Source organism: Fusarium fujikuroi, chromosome FFUJ_chr08 (assembly GCF_900079805.1).
Source record: "Fusarium fujikuroi IMI 58289 draft genome, chromosome FFUJ_chr08".
In the NCBI taxonomy this organism is placed as follows: Eukaryota; Fungi; Ascomycota; class Sordariomycetes; order Hypocreales; family Nectriaceae; genus Fusarium; species Fusarium fujikuroi.
Window position 1 is genome coordinate 134,688 of NC_036629.1, and position 18,562 is coordinate 153,249.

The following is an 18,562-nucleotide window of genomic DNA, read 5'->3' on the forward strand; positions in this document are numbered from 1 at the left end:
GGGCTAATATCCGCTGAGATCGTGGGGAAGCAGACAAATTCTATGTTGAAGAGGTGATGTTTTAAACCACCAAAGACAAGACCCATTGCAGCATCAACAATCAGCCCAATACCCGCAAGTCATCATGGCACCAAATATTCAGACTATTCCTATTCCTTCAGCGACAGTTCAATCGCACGCTTCAAATTTGTTGCAACTCCCTGACAAGACTGTGCTCTGTACGTGGTTTGGTGGTTCACAAGAAGGACTGCCTGACATCAGCATCTGGCTGTCTCGATTAGAGCCTGGTTCATCGTCTTGGACTACCCCGCAGAAGATCTCGTTTGATGAGAATAGAAGTTGTCAAAATCCAGTCTTGTTCAGAGCACCTAATAATGGGGATATCTGGTTGCTTCACACTTCGCAAGACGCGGGTAATCAGGATGGCGCTTATATCCTGAAGCGCACATCGTCTGACCAGGGTCGTACTTGGTCTGAGCCTAGTCGGCTACTGCCTGACGTGACTGGCATCTTTATCAGACAACCCATTGTCATTAATGGAGACGGTACCTGGATCTTGCCAGTTTTCTACTGTCGCACAGAACCTGGCCATAGATGGATTGGAAGTGACGATATCTCCGGCGTTCTCTACTCAGGTGATAATGGCGCAACTTGGAAGGAGAAGCAAGCACCAGATAGCGTCGGCTCAGTCCACATGAACATCCTCCCCCCAGCATCTGGCTCATCATCTTGGGTAGCATTCTACCGCAGCCGCTGGGCAGACAATGTCTACCGCTCAACATCCAAAAACGGCATCGACTGGGAAACACCAAAAGCAACAACCCTCCCAAACCCTAACAGCGGTATCTGTGCAGCCCGCTTATCATCAGGCCATATCGCCATCGTCTTCAACAGATCCAACGCCTCAGCCGATACCCTCAAGAGACAAGGCTTATACGATGACATCACGCCTGAGGATGATAAGCGACCCAATCAGGTCACCAAGACAGGAAAGGATGCGATTTGGGGAACGCCGAGAAAGACGTTGACGCTTGGAGTTTCGGAGGATGAGGGGCTGACGTGGAGAGAGCGTGTGCTTGAAGATGGAGATGGGTTTTGTGGGACAAATAGTTCTTCGGGACAGGAGAATAGGGAATTGAGTTATCCGAGTATTTATATTGAAAAGGATGGGGATAGGGATGTTGCGCATGTGGCGTATACTTGGCATCGGCAGCATATTAAATATGTGAGGATTCATGATGTTGATGGATGGGTTAGCTCCACTTAAGAAATAGATCTGAATTATATAAATCACCTGATAGTCTTGTTATACGTAGTGTCTGCAGAGACCGTAGTTAAAGGGATTTGTACGCCTCTATTGTACTTTGTGTTGATAGACCCTATAGCTCACATCATGCGCTTTACACATACGCCTCTCTTGTCTAATAGGATGTGAAGGTATTGTGCCTCTCTTATAATTTCCATAACATAGTAAATAGGATTGGATAACTTTATGTCTCTACTGATAAACCATAATTTTACGCCTGTTTGTACACCTCTATATCTTAATGTTATACATTGTTAATGCCCTAAGCCTCATCTCCAGTCCAGCCTGTTTACCCTACGTTAGAAGGTAACCATTCCGCGGCTTTGTCTCATATCTGAGATTGGTCTAAGGCCAATTCTAGTTACTCGCTGCGATTTTGCACTCAACGTTTCAGCGCTGGCTCGGTCTGGTTTCCGGTCGAGACTGGTGCAATATCCGCGTGCCTCCACCCAACCAGTAGGATTTCTGACCGCCGCCCCATGAGGGCACCAAGCGGACCATGCATTCAGTGCTTGCCACTAGGGTAACTAGATCAGGTGTAAACAATGGATCAAGAGCGACGATGCAAAAGATTGCCAACGTCAGAATGTTGTTAAAAAGAAGGGCATATTTAGGGTCAAGACATAATATCCACTTGCACTACAGTATCTGGGAGCACTCCAAGAAACAGTCAACGCGTACATAATACTTCCTTACAAAAATACTCATCATGACACAAACAAAAGATCATGTTCTCATAACCGGAGCCGGTGGCTTCATCGGCCAAGAACTCATCACATGTCTCCTCAAAGACATGCCCAACGCTCTCTTCACTCTCACCGACATCATCACACCCCCCATTCCCTCAGGAGCAGATCACCAGGTCACATCCCTCAAAGCAGACCTAACAGACCCATCAGCTGTTACATCCCTGCTATCCAACCGTTTCAGTCACGTATACATCCTTCATGGTCTCATGTCCGGTGGTGCAGAAGCCAATCTAGATCTAGGACTCAAGATCAACGTTGACTCGGTGCGAAGTATCCTTGACGTGCTACGAACTGAATACCCTGGTACGAAGGTGGTATTCGCTAGCTCGTGCGCCATCTACGGTCAGACAGATCTAGTGACAGAGTTTGGCACACTTCCTCAGCCTAAGAGTTCATACGGCATTCAGAAATTGCTTGTAGAGCTTTTGATAAATGATTACTCTCGTCGTGGTCTTCTCGACGGACGTATCGTTCGATTACCCACTGTTATTGTCCGTCCAGGCGCACCATCAGCAGCTGCATCAAGCTTTGCATCAGGCATTGTCCGAGAGTCTCTCCAGGGAGTCCCCAACATTCTACCCGTTAGCAGAGACCTCGAGCTATGGGTCTGTAGTCCTGCTACAGTTATCAAGAACCTCATTAAGATCAAAGACGTTCCAAAGGAGAAGTTCGGCGACTCGAGAGTGGTCAACCTGCCGGGCATCACTGTCACCGTGCAGGAGATATTGGACGCTCTGAAGGAGGTTGGTGGTGAGAAGGCGCTGGCGCAGATTGAAGAGAAGAGAGATCCGGCTATTGAGGCTATTGTAAATAGTTGGCCAGCGAAATTCGATGTATCTAGGGCTTATGGTCTTGGACTTGAGGCCGATGGAAAGGCGTTGGATGCTGTCAAGGCGTTCCATGCAAAGATTGCCAAGAATTAGTCTATCAATACATTTATGCTGCAATAGCAGTGAAAGTTTATGTGACGTGATGATTGACTGGAGAACAAGCCGTGTACGGATGCTCGGCTTGCCCGTTCTGACCGACGTGCAAGATAATGTACACGTATCCGAGTGTTGGCTGCGGAAGTGTCGTACCTTGTTAATAGTTCCAGATCTTTTTAATCGCACTCGAGTCGTCAGCCATACAAGTGATACGCCGTGAGCTGGGAACTGGTCCACAATGGTGCAATAGCTAATGTCTGTGTAAGGCCAAGGCCAATTTGAGGCTTTAGAAATAGGAGTCAAAGCATGGAACAAGAGTGAAAGATTTGCCGAGAATATTGGTTACGTATGCTACTTGGCGAGTACATCTATGCGCTATCAAATTGTTCTCAGTTACGAAAGCCCTCTATAACTTCGACAAGAGACGCGTGTACGCATTACCAACCACCATATGATCAACATCCAACGTATTCACCAAGCTAGGTCTCGCTTCACTCAGCGACGTGATGCCGCAGAGACGCATCGAAGTCTCAAGCTCATCTTTAAGAACTGTGATTTGTTAGCTTGGCCGCTGCAATTTAGACAGGAGAACTTACTGTGACAGAGATGTTCTGCACCGTCTTGGCCGTGGATAAGCGAGTATAGGAATGGCCGACCAATACCAACTGCTGTTGCTCCAAGGGCGATGGCCTTCAAGATGTCTGAACCCCGGTCGAAACCGCCGTCGATGTAGACTTCCAGCTGATCAAAGACTTCTGGGCAGTTCTTCCGTAGTTCCAGTAGGACTAGAATACTGGCTTGGGCACTGGGAAACATTAGCTTTAGTTTGTGACTGAAAGAAGAAATCACTGACCCATCCAACGATCGTCCACCATGGTTACTCAACAACACACCCTCAACACCATACTCCGCCGCCTTAATAACGTCTTCCGCAGTCTGAACACCCTTCAACACAATCGGCAATCCTCCGCAAGCCTCGCGTATCCAAGCTAAGTCATCCCAACACAGCGACTTGTCAATATACTGCGCCATAAGACGCCCAAACCCACTCCCCTTCTTATCCTTACTGCTCTCACCGCCACTGATCGCCGACTTGACAGTTTGTTCCTGCGCAGCTCTCTCATCTGCCTCACGCTTGCCAGGTACTGGCGCATCGACCGTTACAAAAATTGCTTTGACGCCAAGATCACCTACGGTCTTGAGTAGCTCGATGGTCTTTTCGTGGTTGGAGTTGACGTATAGCTGGAAGAAAAAAGGCTGTGTTGGTGGAGCGGCTTTGACGATTGACTTTAGCGAGAAAGAGGCATTACTTGAGATCTATGATGCATCATTATTAGAGAGCTTTGAGTATTGATCCACGGGGTTGCTTACACATTGGATGATGCCCTCGTTGGCCGCAGCCCGACTAAGCGCCAGCTCTCCATCGGGATGCGCAAGCCTTGCCATAGCAGCAGGAGAAATAAAGAAGGGCGCACTACTATCGAAACCGAGAATACTGGCCTTGTAGTTCACCTGCGAAACATTCCTCAAGATCCTAGGCCTGATCATGACTCTCCGCACCAGCTCCTTATTCTTCCCGTAGGTGACAAGGTCCGTTGCAGCAGACGAGTAAAACGCCCATGTTTTGGCGGAGAGCGAATCTCGCGCTGCCTTTTCATAGTCTGGAGCGCTCAATATCGCGTCTATTGGTGGGATTGTTTTGGTTTTTGGTGTCGACAGGGCTTCGTTCGTTTGTGTTCGTGATGCTGGGGGCGGTACGGGATCGATATCGGTAATTTTAGGGATCGGTCGAGTAATTGCAGATTCCTCGAGGAGGCCGATTAATTTCTCACTTGGAAGGTCTTCGATGATATCAGGCGCGTGGACATCATTGTAGAGTTCCGTGGCATCAGAACCAGCGAGATTCAGCAGCACTACCCATCACGATTAGTCTCGCCACAACCCCCAAGATTGCTCAACATACCTTCTGGACCACCAGGATGCTCATTAATAAAATGTGTAATATCCCAGACCTTGGAATGGACAGCTATCCAGCAGTCACTCGCGGTGTTATGCTGTTTCAAGTCGTTCAAAGACACTCTTCTCGTCTCAATTGATGTCTCCATGATTGCCGATAGTGTTGACTGAACCTCCGAGAACAAAACAAGCTGTAGACCTTGAAAATAAGCTAAACACCAACGCTGCAATTTACTATCTCCACAAGCTGTGTACAGCCCGGAAATGCCAACTATCGGGATGGGTCACGGAGAACCCTCCCATTGGCTGTTTTTGCCCCCGGGAATGTCTCCGGGCGTTCAACCCCGCATTGGGCCTTGGAGTTTTGGTGCACTTAAGAGCTCGGAGATAGCATAGACGATTACTGCATCAAGCAAGTCTTCACTACACAATCAGTTCTCTATCATTCACTAGTCAAGTCGTCAAAATGGAGCGCAGCACTATCCAAGCAAAGGCAAAGCCCCTCCCCAAAGGAGTCTACACCCCCGTCGTCACACTCTACAAAGCAGACGACCCAACTCAACAAGTAGACCATGAAGCAATGCACACCCAATGTCAAGCCCTGATCAAGGCAGGCATGCATGGTCTTGTCTATCTCGGCACGAATGGCGAACTAGTTCTCCTCTCGCGAGAAGAGCGCAAAGCCATCATCAAGACAGCCGTACAGGCCGCTTCTGCAGCCGGTGGACCTGACTACCCCATTGTGGCAGGCATCTCAGCACAGTCCACACAAGAGACGATCCAGAACGCCAAAGATGCCGCGGAGGCGGGTGCTGGCTTTGGGCTGCTTCTGCCGCCGAATTACTGGCCGAAGGCACTACCCAGCCAAGCTATAGTATCGTACTTTAAAGAGGTTGCGGCTGCTTCACCGATACCCATTGTTATTTACAACTTCCCCGCTGTTACATCTGGCATTGATCTAGACTCTGATCAACTAGCTACCTTGGCTTCTGAGCCGAATATCGTAGCGGTGAAGTTGACCTGCGGAAACGTTGGAAAGCTCGCTCGATTAACAGCGCTATTCTCCCATGAGCAATTCGGTGTTTATGGTGGAAGTAGCGATTATCTCCTCCCCACGCTGCACAGTGGCGGAAGCGGTTGCGTTACAGGGATGGGTAACATTTTCCCGTCGAGTACAGCGGGAGTCTATGACTTGTGGAAGGCGGGCAAGATTGACGAGGCGAATAAGCTTCAAGGACTGGTCGCTCACGCTGAGTGGGCGTGTAAGAAGGGTATTAGCAATACCAAGTATGGGGCGTGGCATTTCTTGGGTAAGGAGATTGGGCTGGATAATGAGACAGCGTGGCATATGAGGAAACCGTATCAGCCACTCGATGATAAGGCTAAGGAGTGGACGGTCAAGACACTGAGTGTTCTGGCGGATGCTGAGAAGCAATTGAGGATGCCATAGACTGTGTATTATTGCCATAGTTGTTGGATCCCTGAACAAAAGAAATTTACTGTTTTATCACTCCTGGTTAGCTGTCGTGAGTAATTCTTATCGATGCACGCCTGATGTGACAATCCCTGGGCCCAGACCTTGTCTGGATCCAAGCTCAGTGGTGAGACAACGGCACGCACCGTGAACAGGCATACGCGTAACTCCCCTGCCTGTAGATATCTTCAAAACAAACTCAGGCTCGGTGAACCTGTTTAACGAGGCGGCCTGGCCGTTAGAGTCTATTGCAGTTGACCGATCACGATGCAGTAGCTCATCGCCATCTCATTATGAACATGGTCTGTCTTTCGCATTTGTTCCCTAAACGCTTATGGTAAGATCACAAGCCATCGCGAAAGAAACATTAGTGAACAGCACAATAATCGGCCAAATAACCGACACCGACATGATCACATTTCCTGCACTGATGCTGCAATCATCTTTCGATGATGTCTTGGGTGGCACAGATATCACCAAGCGGGCGGCCATCTCCCTCGGTCTTCCCTCCTACTGGCCAGCTAATCCTCCCCTCCAATCCAACACTATCAGTGCGTCTCCAAGCACGACTCATTCAGAACTCTAAACGCGCTAGTCCTTCTCCCCCAGATTCGATACCCCATACCCCGCATTCACTCCCCATGCCAAGTTTTAATCCCATAAAAAGGACTTGATATCCCCGATATTGAAAACTCGTCAATCCAGTGATACTCTAATCACCAGGATCAAACAGCACCTTCAACACTTGCAAATTTCTGTTTGTGATCATGGCTCTGAGGAACTCTATCTCGGATGAGAAGGATGTCGAGGCTATTGCCTCTCATCTCGATCACGCCAACACTGCGGCTACTAATGGTGGTTTGTCCGCTGAGGACATGGAGTTTGTTGCCAACTTTCCTGAGGAGAAGAAGAAGAAGGTCTTGGCAAAGATTGATGTAAGTTGATTGGCTTCATTCTGCGCAGACAAGATCTGACTTGTTCAGTGGCGACTCATGCCGATGCTGGCTATTCTCTACCTCGTCACGTATATCGACAAAGCGAATATCGGAAACGCCAAGATCGAGGGGATGCTCCCGGATCTTGGTATGAATGGAGAGCAGTACAACATTGCGCTCTCAATCTACTTTATTCCTTGTATGTCCAGCCCTGGAGTGATATCGGACAATTCTAATTTGGGCAGATATCCTCGCCGAGGTTCCTAGCAATATGATTCTCAACAAGTTCGCGAAGCCTTCTCAGTACATGGCTACCATCATGTTCATCTGGGGTATCGTGGTGGTCTGCACTGGTCTGATTCACAACTTTGGCCAACTCTGCGCCATTCGTATCCTCCTTGGTCTCTTTGAGTGTGTACTCACCCGCCTTTATACCTTGTATCTGCTAACATCACCAGGGCTGGCTTCTTCCCCGGCGCTATCCTCATCATCTCGAAATGGTACCTCCCCCACGAGACGCAAACCCGAGTCGCAATTCTATATACTTCCGCCGCCACTGGAGGTGCTTTCTCCGGCCTCTTCGCTTACGCCATCGCTAAAATGGACGGAATTGGTGGCCAGACTGGGTGGAGATGGATCTTCTTCATCGAGGGAATCTTTACAATCGTCATGTCCTTCGCTACATGGTTCTTACTCATCGATTCACCAACTCTCTCCTACTGGCTCACCGACGAAGAGAAGCGATATCTCGTTTTGCGCCAAGCTTCGCGAAGAGTCACCAATTCAGGCGAATACCGCGAGAAGACGTTCGACAAGGGAGCTTTGTTCGAGGTTCTCAAGGACTGGAAGGCATATCTCCTCGTGATCATGTCCTGGTCCAATGCCGCGCCCAACTACGGTCTCAAGTTCTCCATGCCCTCTATAGTCAAGGGAATGGGCTTCACATCCAGCAACGCCCAACTCATGACTATTCCTCCTTATCTCTGCGGAGCTATCTCGTCGTACCTCCTCGCTCGATTTGCTGATAAGCATAAGTGGAGAATGCCCTTCATCGTTGGTCCTCAGCTTTGCATCATCATTGCCTTCTCTATCCTCATGACGAAGGCCGAGTTTATCGTTCAGAACCTCGGAGTGTGCTATTTCGCAGTCTGTCTCGCTTGCGCTGGCATGTATCCCATCTTGCCGGGTACCAGTGCCTGGAATATCGACAATAATCTCAACCCGACGAAGCGCGCCATCAGCATTGGCTTTGTTACCTGCGCGGGTACTATTGGTGGTATCTATGGCAGCTACATCTATATCGACAAGGAGAAGCCTAAATACACGACGGGATATGGTGCATCGCTTGGATTCGCCGTGGCAGGAATCTTGGCCGCTGTTACCCTCGAGACTGCTTTAGTCATGATCAACAAGAAACGGTCGAAGATCAGCGAGGCTGAGGTTCGAAGCAAGTACACAGAGGAGGAACTCGAGATCATGGGCGAGAAGAGCCCCCTATACCAGTACAAGCTGTAGTAGAAGTAGTGATAAGGAATGCTTTCAACATACTTCAATTCATAAAAGTTGCCAAGCCTTTGCTCCTTGGCACAGTGAGGTGAAATCAGTAGGGTAATGGCTAAAGAGGAGTATTTACTGCGTTAATCCGAACTACCTATTGAGTAGTGTATATCGAAACAAAATTATGCACTTATGAAGGACTATGCACTTCGAAGCAGTGATATAAGCAGGTATGCACTTATGCCGCTGACATGTCAGGAAATATGCACTTATCTACCCAGGATGTCAGCAGAGATAGATCCTGCAGCCTGGGCCTCAGCCTTCTTTTATCTGAACCTTGCCATCTCATTGACCTACTCCTGAATCTACAGCCCTCTAAGAACTATTATGCGTCTTCTTACGGTTGCCAATGATGGCGAACTGCGCCTAGCTGATTTTGTTGGCGATTACATTCCGCCCTATACCATTCTTTCGCACACTTGGGGAAAGGACTCTGAAGAGGTGACCTTTCAAGACATGGTTGAGGGTAAAGGGAAGAACAAGCTTGGCTATCAGAAGCTTCGGTTCTGCGAGAAGCAAAGTGCAAATGATAACATCCAGTTCTTCTGGATAGATACCTGCTGTATCGATAAAACAAGCAGCGCAGAGCTTTCTGAGGCAATTAATTCCATGTACCACTGGTACCGCGACGCAGATAAGTGCTACGTCTACCTCTCCGATGTGTCAATCAACGGTTCCGTCGGAAGCTCCCTGTTCCCTCATCAGACGTGGGAGACAGCGTTCAGACAGAGCCGTTGGTTTACTCGAGGCTGGACGCTTCAAGAGCTCGTTGCGCCGTCATGTGTCGAATTTTATTCCCTGGAAGGTGAACGACTTGGAGACAGAGAATCGATGATACAGGAGATCGAAGATATCACGGGAATTAATACGGAAGCTCTGCAAGGAAGCCCTCTTTCTCGATTTGGTTTCGAGGAGCGAATGTCATGGGCAAGAGGCCGTGAAACCAAACGTGAGGAGGACGCTGCATACTCCTTACTGGGAGTCTTTGGCGTACATATGCCGCTTGTATACGGAGAGGGACGGAGAAATGCATTCATTCGACTTCAAAGAGTGATTCAAGAGTCTGCAAGGAACTTTGGGTCTGAAGGTTTTCATTTCATCTTGCAGAGGGGTACAGCATTGCACGAGACCGACGAGAGGTTCAGATTCCTTATGGGAGATATGAACAGAGATGGCTGTCCAGACTTGGTCGCTGTCAAGTCGAGAGACACTACTAGCAGCATGATTGAACTCAGCGTCTTTTCTGGAGCTTCACTATTCAGGACATACATCTCAGAAACAGTAATTGGCGTGCCAGTGACAACGACGACACAATATGATTTCGCCTTGGCAGACTGGGACGGTGACAAGACTTTGGATCTCGTCGTCATCAAGAAAGGCAGCACCGATACCAAGACCACCGAGGTCTGTATCCTTTCAGGCGCTTCTAATTTCCAAGACATCATTCTACATACCGGGACCGCGCTGCACGAGACTGACGATACGTGGGCCTTCTCAATGGGGAGATGGAACGCTGGCAGGAAGCCCGACTTATTCGCCATCAAGAAATCTAGCACGGGCACCAACAGCACCGAAGTGCACGTACTTTCCGGGGCGTCAGGCTTCCAGAAATTCATTCTACAAACAGGCACTTGCTTGCATGAAACTGATGATGCGTTCGACTTTGCCGTCGCAGATTGGAACGCTGACGGCTGCCCAGATCTGGTTGTGGTATGGAAGAGCAACGATAGCAATCGCTACTCTCTATTGCATGTGCTCTCTGGTGCTTCGACCTACCAGGACTTTATGCTGCACGCGGAAATACCACTCCTTGACACTCTCGGCATGTACGAGTTCATGGTCACCGAGTGGACGCGCAATGGGAGACTGGACTTAGTAGGGATTCGGAAGAGCGAAACTGGGACTAATAGCACAGAAGTGCATATCATGACGGGACTATAGTAAGACAAAGACGCAGGTTTAGAAATAAGGTCGCTGATATATGATGTCTCTTTAATGTTGATGTGACACATTGGAACATGAAATGGTGCGTAACTAAATGACCTATAAACTCAGAATACCTCTGGCCAGAACCGATTAACGAAGTCTTGTACGCCTGAGGTGGATAAAGAAATTCACAAAGTCGCGAAATTCAATAACGACACATTCATTCTTATCACGCTTTTCCGCTATCAACCAAGGATTCTTGATATCCGGTTCCCTATTTCCGAGATAAGCGTTCATTAGCACAGAGTAAGTTGAAACCAAAGGTGACATTACACAGGAGTATCAATAATCTGTAACTAGGAAGGACCATGTTAATGGAAACTGTTGCGGTAAGTCTGCCGGGATTGGCTGTGGTGTCTTTCTCGAAGGTGAGAGCTGTAAGATGAAGGGCTATGATATGTGGAAGAGATACCAGATGACTCATAAAGACGGGTCTTATAAGAAGTGCGGCTAGGTTGAGTATAAGAACGGCTGTACACTCAAGATTGACTATATGACGGATGCAATAATTATGGGTCAGCTTATTCAATAAGGAGTGTATTGAGCCTTGAAGCATCTGTTGGTGGTATCGCTGTCTTACCTTTGGCGGGGGTATAAAAGCTAGAAGATATATTTATGGCTAATAAGACCTATAAATGGTTATGTTAGTGACACTCTGGCAGCGATCAGATGCAGAACTTGTCTACTTTTATCCTACTCTGACACCAGCTCCGCGTTTTTACGAGGAACGCCTTGAAGTCAGCGCCGCGTTCCATTTCGGCCGGAAAAATAGCCTTCCGGGTCGAATCATCCTAAGGAATGACTACATCAGGATGGAATACCCCGCACGAAAAGAATAAGAAACTATTCCCGACCTATTACTCTTCCAAACGCAGCCAACATTGCGATACACATATCACAATTCTTATGAGCCGCACCTCTAACATATTGCTTGGGCCTATTCTCTACCCTACTGACAGATAATGAGCGCCTCTGCAGAGCAGCAAAATGAAATTGCCAAGTTGGTTGAGCAACACGGAGCAGTTCCTCCACCCTGGTTCATGTTTCCAAAACAACATCCATACAGCATCGGGTGGCGCATGGGTGCTGGTGAATCTTATATCATGATGTATTGGACTTGGTGGGAGCAACAAAAAGAGAAGCTCGACGAAAAGCAGCGAATTGAGTATTTCCGCAGATGGCCTCCTCCACCCGAGTGGCTCATTTGGATGATAGAAGCAATCTGGGATCTTGACCCCAAAGACTTTGAGGACGACGACGATTACTCGCCCTATTTAAAACGCACCGAGACACTTGGTTTTGGGTCTGAGGATGATTATAAGAATGCTATGCGTGATGGGGAAGAGTAAATTTGGAGCAACGATACACCATAAGCTTCCGTCCCCGCAACGCATCGGTCTTTGAGTCCTGCGAAGCTATGGTAATGCCCCGGTTCAGCCGGAAGAAGACGAGGATACACTGATACATTTCTGGTTTCTAAAAGTGCCGTGTGTATCCAGCTGTTTGCCGTCGATTTGCCGTTATGTCCCAGGCAAAATCAAGCCTGCTCAAGAAAGGTTATCGCAACTAAATACTAAGAAATTAAAATAAAACAAAATCAAACAAGTCCCAATCTCCAACTGTCAATCAGGCCTTGTTATTTTATCAATTTGGCAACCACATCATCTTTAGGAAAGGCTATTAATTCCTACAGTCTCGCTCCCACCTAAGCTGGATCTCTAACGTCTCTTGCCGCGGTATCTGCCGGAAGATAACAGTGGCATGGAAGTACGTTTACAATAGTTTGGGTTTCATCGATAAATATATATCTTCTATTAAATTTGTTTACCGAAATTGTGAAGAAAAAAGCCAGTACACTGTGTAAGAAGTCTAGGTAACTGGTATTAAGCGCGACGTAACATAACGTGCAGGAGCTTAGCCAACTTCATACTGCTGACCAAAGGTGCCTTCATACCTCTAAGAGAAATAAACCCATGTAGCCTGGTCAATGTTGAATGTTATTATTAACCCTTACTCCGTAGGGTCAGGAATAGGCACAGCCTGTCCACGCGTGAAAGAAACGCCGTCGAGGTAAAAGACAGGGCCGAGGCCTTGGTTCTGCGTGATCGTGATGCAAAGATCAGTAGAGTCAATGCTCGGGCCGGTATATGAGAAGGTGTAAGAAAAGTCGTTGTAGGTATTATACCCAACAATGCCATGATTACCGGAGTCATATACCCCATCAATGGACAGTTCAGTGGTATTGATGTTGTCATCGCAGACCAGTATGTTTGAGCCATACTCTTTGATGCAGTTCTGGAGGACCTGCGCTTTGAAAGTATACTCAAAGCCCGCCTCGACTGCGACGCTCTGGCAAACCTTGGCGGAATTGGCAAAGTTTCCAGGCAATTGCCTATGAGAAATTAGTATGCATCCTTGAGGTTTTCAAGTTTTGATAATACGTACAGACACTTGCTGCCCTCGGCGCACCAAAACTGGCTACGGTAGACTGCCGGAGAGGCTCCTTCTACAACCCAAGGATCGATGGTCTCGTCTTCGAAACCACCATTCACGGCGAGGTTAGTAATCACGGGAGGACCAGCTGTAGTCGTAGTGGCTTCGGCTGTAGTGCTCGTGGCTTCGTCGACGGTTGTAGAGGTCTCGGTCTCTTGCGAAGTGACAGCAGTCGTGGTTGTGAGCATGGTAGTAAAAGAGCTAATGCCATCGGTCGTGGTGGCAGAAGATTCAACGCTGGTCTGAGACTCAGTAACACTCGAGGCCTCTTGGGAAGTCAAGCTGGAAGTAGTTGTTTCATGCTCTGTAGTGGCGGAGTCGGCTGTAGAAGTCTCCACAGTGACCGAGGACTCAATGCTTGACGTCGAGTCGGTAATACTTAGAGCCTCTTGAGAAGTAGTCGTTGTGGCGGCGCCTCCAGCCGTTGTAGTGCCAATTTCGCTGCTGAATGACGATGTCGTTGTCGGCCGAGGATGAGGGGCGCAAGCCTAAAACTGTAAGCTTCCACTTGGGGCGTCAGGGGGCGTTCCAGGGCACTTACGCGAGCGGCGCAGAGGCCCGCGCCCAAGATTAGAGAGCCAAAGGTAGTAGTAACACGCATCGCGAACAGACTAAAAAAGAACGACTGGAATTAAAAACGAGTGACTGACAAGTGGCAAGCAAAGAGAAAGAAATTAGAAGAAGCAAAAGAGCGAATTGTTCTCTTTATTATCGTGTTAGGCTTCCTCAAGAGCTGACAGCCAACCGAGCTGGAACTATTGGCTTTAGGGCGCGCTACTTGAGCAGATGTAGCTAGCAGATTCAATAGTCTCTCCATAGACCCTGCTGTTTTTTCAGGGGTAATGCAGGTCCAACGAGCACCTAATTTTAGATATCAATTGTTCTTCCGGGTAGGCAAATGCAATAAGAATCGTATCTCCATCACCATCATGAGCCAGTGCTATAATATATTTCTTATTTCAATTTTTACTACCAGTTTCTCATCAGCTCTTGAATCAGTGTTATTCTTATTTGAGTCGCTTATGGATAGTGCGTTGTTTGCTTCAGCGGGATGAGATTGTATGGTAGAGAGTGGTATTTACCTTGAATCATTGTTCTTTTTACGTACCTGGGGAGTTTAAAAGCTGGTTCAAGGTATAGTGAGACTTGTGGCTGACAGCTTAAATCAGCATAGAGCATATGTAGCTACTCTAACTAGGCCTATCTAGGGTGAAGACTTTGGGGGACATTCAAATGATGGAATTGCCCCGCATTCATTCACCTATGACGCCAACATCACTGATCTCATCTCTACCGCGAATCTCTTTGCCCTTTCCGTTTTCCCTCGCCATCGTTGCCCATCGGACAGGAATTCCTGACACGGTGATTGCTCTGCTCACTGCCGGTGCAGAGCGGGAAAAGGTACCGCTTAAACCCACCTGTTCACGTCTATATTCCTAAGTTGATTTCATCGCAGCTTGTTGTCGTTATTGCTTCGCTTGCGCAGGGTCGACCCTCGCTGGCAGTAGGAAATATCATCGGGTCAGCCATCTCGAATATCCTTGGGGCCTTTTCACTGGGACTCTTATTCCGTCCCACGGGCTCGCACGTTGAATTTGATAGGGGTTCTAGGGTATACTCTCTGTGTTTACTTGTTCTAACTCGGGTTTCTAGTGCTTGACTCCTTAGCCATCTGCCTGTTGGGATATGTTCTCTCTCACGCCGCCATCAACATAACAGACGCTATTGGTATATCTTACATTGTGTTCGGTGTTGTCGTTCTTGCTATCGCTACCACACGGCCGGAGAAATTTATTGCTGTCCTGAGCGGGAACCGGGGCCATGTAGGAATTCTTGTGGCTAATACTGTGGGGAGTAATGTCTTCCTCCTGTCGCTTTTCCTGGGTATTGTTATGGTTGATACCTCGGGGAATTTTGATGGGGGCAACATCGACGTCCCTGAGCTATTTGTCCTCTGGGGCTCCACGCTAGCAATCACAATAACCGTGTGGTATGGCGATAAGTTTGATCCTTCGATCGGAGGAGTTATGTTATCTGCTTATATTGTACTTATAGTCTCGGAGTTTACAGTCATCCGTCATAATGCAGATTCGCTACCATTGTGTTAAACCTGAAGTGTATTTTCTAACCTTGTGACTGACTCATAAACTCAATACCGCCACAACCTTCCGATTTCCCCGAACCTTCGCCCCTTGAAGATCAGGGGTGTTTGTAGTGTTGAGCTAACCTTCCTTGGCCGACGGATTGGAGGCACGTTCTTATACGCCTCCAAGGCCGGCCAAAGAGTCATCATCTAGGTTTTCCTCTTATCAGCCTTATGCTGTAGCAATTGGTCAGACATAATGTCTAAGTTGTGAGCTAGAAGTGTTATTTGCCGCTGAGACCTGTGGCTGAGAGCTTAATCCGGCCGAGAGAAGATAGTTCTATATGATACCCTCGCAGATTCGCTACAGCTGTCTTAGTCAAATGGAATGAAATGCTTAGCAAGCCAGAAACGTCATAGGAAGATCTGACTAAACGCGCATCAAGTGTATGTAAATTGGTATACTACCGGTGACTCGGGAACAAAAATAGGCAAGGCAGACTTAAGCTCCAATAATCGACGTAGATCGCCCGGGAATGAATCCGCCTCAAGCGTCTTGGCTCCCTCATGAGGGATAGGAGCAATAGCCCGCACCACCAAGACCAAGGCGAACCAAGGTGATAGTCATCGCGATGTCGCTATATAAGGGTGTGAACCGTCCGGTACACTGGACTGGCATGATTCTGGTCCCATTCAGTCATCCAACAAGAGATAATTAAACCTTGAATATCAATGCCCAAACCTCCAATGCAAATATTCCTTTTCAACGCGCTGAACACTAGAATCTCCTTCTCAGACTTGTCCAGTATGTCTACCTACTCTTCACACTGAAAAGAATATTTTAATCGCACAGCAAGCTCTGTGTAAGCAGCATCAAAGGCCTCAAGGATATAAGGGGTAATCTTTACTAAAAGTACAGCCTTCCATCTTGTGGCACCTCTACTGCATGATGAGAGAATCCGCAATGGTCCGTAAGCTCCCGACTAAATCCTTCTCTTTGACACCACATTACACCCCATTGAAGTGGAAATAACGATGCTTCTGGTGATGGGATACCGTCTGGCTGGTGACAAGCAGCTGAAATCGCCAGACTGCAACTTGCAGCTACAGGCATAGCAGTCGGTAGACGACGGCATGCAGTTATCATCACCGCCGTAGCCATGAAAATGGATGTAACTATAACGAAGATGATAGCAATTGGAGAATACCCACAGGTCAAGAGTGACCAATCCCAGTAGTCTGGCCTCATGATATCGCGTGTTTCAACGGCAACGATGAAGATGCTTTGCGATAACATCCAGTGCATTAGGATGGAGACGAGGAGAAGTGGGATGCTAAAGCGATATGGAAGTTGGAGAAAGTAGCGAGAGCGCTGCTGACCTCTTGGGTTAGAGGAAACCCGCAGTGGATTTCTCTTGCGGCCGAAGTCACTCCATTCCTTCGCCGCAGCCATGCAAGTAAACAGGCCATTGTACTGAAAGTACAAAAGTGAGAAAACCAGCTGAGGAAGGTTGGAAACAAGGACGTTCCAGAAGAGACTCTCGTCACCCTCATCCTCCCAGCCAAATCCAGTTATTATAGTAAGCTCAGTTGCAGCTCCAAATCCCAGATCCCACAGGCTTTTAATATCATGGGGTCCTGGAAGCTCTCGAATACCCCATGCCAGGAGGAAACAGCTGACACCGAATGCTACTCCGTACCTAGATTGAAAGCATTAGCACAGGCTCAACTATCCGCGGCTGGATATCTTACATGGCAAAACTGAAGAACCAACGCCTTCCAGTAACTGCAACTCCACGTCTTCTACGCTTCGTGTGCATAGTGCAAGGTCGAGTGAATTGACCGGCCCGGGCGGTACGCGCCGACGCTAAGCAGTTTCCGCGAGAATTCTCATCGGGAACCGTCAAAAATGACTGAATGGCATCTCCAAGGATAAATAGCGGTTCCTTCGGAGGTCGTAGTGCGATGAATGCCAGTGTAATTGCCTTGATAAAGTTGACCCCAAGTATAATTGCCGCAAGGTAGACATCAAAGTTCAGTCGGCATCTTTGTGGTGCTGGTTGGCTAAGGCAATATTCAACCCGATTATCCCATGGCCTCCAATTATCAGATTGGCGTCTTACTTGAGGCAATTGGAGGCGGCATGGGACATCGCAACTGACTTCAGGACAAATCCAGTCATAGTCTACTTCGGGGCAGGTAGCTCGTCGAACGTTGTGAAGTGCGGCTGGCTGTGCATCAAGGGCTCTTTTTGATACTCCAGACTGTGAAGTATCGACAACAACCAATAAGTCACTCCTTCTTGTCAGGAAAGCTACACCGTACTCGTTGATGCACTCTAAGGCGGTAAGGTTATCGAGCTTGCTGGTGTTCATGTTTCTTGACTTGAATCGGTTCAAATCATAAGAATCTGCAAAAAATTCTCCGCCCCGTTTGCTGAGCAGTCGGAGCTTCTTGTCCACAGTGAAGACTTCATAGTCGTAGGTTGTTAAGGACGAAAAGACTACCGAGTTAAATCTAAGTATCATCAGTCCTTAATATCTCTACGCCAGTATCAGTAGACTTACAAGAGGTGCAGTGGTAATGAAGAGAATACTAGCAGCCACCAAAGTATAGCTCTACTTCTGGCTACTTTTCGTAGGTTATGGAAACTGGGAATCCCGATATCAACCCATGTTTGGCGCGTGTGGGCTCTATCGACATCAGCCCTAGTTGGTGCCGACAGGCATTGCATACCATAATTGCTGGCTGCAAGAAGGATCGAACCGAAAACGTTAATGACAAGATGGATGGCGATACTTAATTCACGGGTTGTCGAGCATGAGCCTTCGTAGATGATTCTTCGACTGGTTTTTTTGTCATCCTGATTACCCTCGAGTGTCAAGGTTGACCAGATGGTGACGCCAAGATTGACAATAAGAACGGCGATACAGGCAGACGCACCAGCTATGAGACTGACCTTCCAGTCATCAGTCTTTGAGCCTCGCGTGGTATCGTCAACAACGGCCCTCCTCACATCGTTGTCGGGATTGAGAAGTCCGTTGTTCTCGCCTAGATTTTGCTTGGTCATTCTTGCCAGAGTAATTAAGGGGGGAGT

At 48.0% G+C, this 18,562-nt stretch overlaps 10 protein-coding genes; 7 read left to right on the plus strand and 3 right to left on the minus strand.

The window, feature by feature from the left end:
- Nucleotides 1–124: 124 nt before the first annotated feature.
- Nucleotides 125–1,267, plus strand: FFUJ_14037 (related to neuraminidase (sialidase); the record flags this gene model as incomplete). Its single annotated transcript, XM_023581334.1, has 1 exon — nt 125–1,267. The coding sequence occupies one exon, from the start codon at nt 125–127 to the stop codon at nt 1,265–1,267; it is 1,143 nt and encodes a 380-aa protein (XP_023434047.1).
- A 748-nt stretch (nt 1,268–2,015) lies between these two features.
- Nucleotides 2,016–2,978, plus strand: FFUJ_14036 (related to nucleoside-diphosphate-sugar epimerase; the record flags this gene model as incomplete). The annotated part of the gene is made up of 1 exon (XM_023581335.1): nt 2,016–2,978. One exon carries the CDS (start codon nt 2,016–2,018, stop codon nt 2,976–2,978), a length of 963 nt encoding a protein of 320 aa, XP_023434048.1.
- A 409-nt stretch (nt 2,979–3,387) lies between these two features.
- On the minus strand, nt 3,388–5,086 carry FFUJ_14035 (probable CYB2-lactate dehydrogenase cytochrome b2; the record flags this gene model as incomplete). XM_023581336.1 has 5 exons in its annotated part: nt 3,388–3,530; nt 3,578–3,786; nt 3,835–4,298; nt 4,353–4,894; nt 4,945–5,086. 5 exons carry the CDS (start codon nt 5,084–5,086, stop codon nt 3,388–3,390), a joined length of 1,500 nt encoding a protein of 499 aa, XP_023434049.1.
- A 317-nt stretch (nt 5,087–5,403) lies between these two features.
- Nucleotides 5,404–6,387, plus strand: FFUJ_14034 (related to dihydrodipicolinate synthetase; the record flags this gene model as incomplete). The annotated part of the gene is made up of 1 exon (XM_023581337.1): nt 5,404–6,387. The coding sequence occupies one exon, from the start codon at nt 5,404–5,406 to the stop codon at nt 6,385–6,387; it is 984 nt and encodes a 327-aa protein (XP_023434050.1).
- Nucleotides 6,388–7,178: 791 nt separating this feature from the next.
- FFUJ_14033 (related to putative tartrate transporter) lies at nt 7,179–8,861 on the plus strand (the record flags this gene model as incomplete). XM_023581340.1 has 4 exons in its annotated part: nt 7,179–7,346; nt 7,395–7,545; nt 7,592–7,757; nt 7,805–8,861. 4 exons carry the CDS (start codon nt 7,179–7,181, stop codon nt 8,859–8,861), a joined length of 1,542 nt encoding a protein of 513 aa, XP_023434051.1.
- Nucleotides 8,862–9,230: 369 nt separating this feature from the next.
- FFUJ_14032 (related to beta transducin-like protein) lies at nt 9,231–10,844 on the plus strand (the record flags this gene model as incomplete). Its single annotated transcript, XM_023581341.1, has 1 exon — nt 9,231–10,844. The coding sequence occupies one exon, from the start codon at nt 9,231–9,233 to the stop codon at nt 10,842–10,844; it is 1,614 nt and encodes a 537-aa protein (XP_023434052.1).
- A 1,007-nt stretch (nt 10,845–11,851) lies between these two features.
- FFUJ_14031 (uncharacterized protein) lies at nt 11,852–12,238 on the plus strand (the record flags this gene model as incomplete). Its single annotated transcript, XM_023581342.1, has 1 exon — nt 11,852–12,238. The coding sequence occupies one exon, from the start codon at nt 11,852–11,854 to the stop codon at nt 12,236–12,238; it is 387 nt and encodes a 128-aa protein (XP_023434053.1).
- A 661-nt stretch (nt 12,239–12,899) lies between these two features.
- Nucleotides 12,900–13,983, minus strand: FFUJ_14030 (uncharacterized protein; the record flags this gene model as incomplete). XM_023581343.1 has 3 exons in its annotated part: nt 12,900–13,281; nt 13,335–13,870; nt 13,924–13,983. 3 exons carry the CDS (start codon nt 13,981–13,983, stop codon nt 12,900–12,902), a joined length of 978 nt encoding a protein of 325 aa, XP_023434054.1.
- Nucleotides 13,984–14,645: 662 nt separating this feature from the next.
- Nucleotides 14,646–15,490, plus strand: FFUJ_14029 (uncharacterized protein; the record flags this gene model as incomplete). XM_023581344.1 has 3 exons in its annotated part: nt 14,646–14,783; nt 14,839–14,986; nt 15,036–15,490. 3 exons carry the CDS (start codon nt 14,646–14,648, stop codon nt 15,488–15,490), a joined length of 741 nt encoding a protein of 246 aa, XP_023434055.1.
- Nucleotides 15,491–16,372: 882 nt separating this feature from the next.
- Nucleotides 16,373–18,535, minus strand: FFUJ_14028 (uncharacterized protein; the record flags this gene model as incomplete). XM_023581345.1 has 3 exons in its annotated part: nt 16,373–17,165; nt 17,218–17,982; nt 18,033–18,535. The coding sequence occupies 3 exons, from the start codon at nt 18,533–18,535 to the stop codon at nt 16,373–16,375; spliced, it is 2,061 nt and encodes a 686-aa protein (XP_023434056.1).
- Nucleotides 18,536–18,562: the final 27 nt, after the last annotated feature.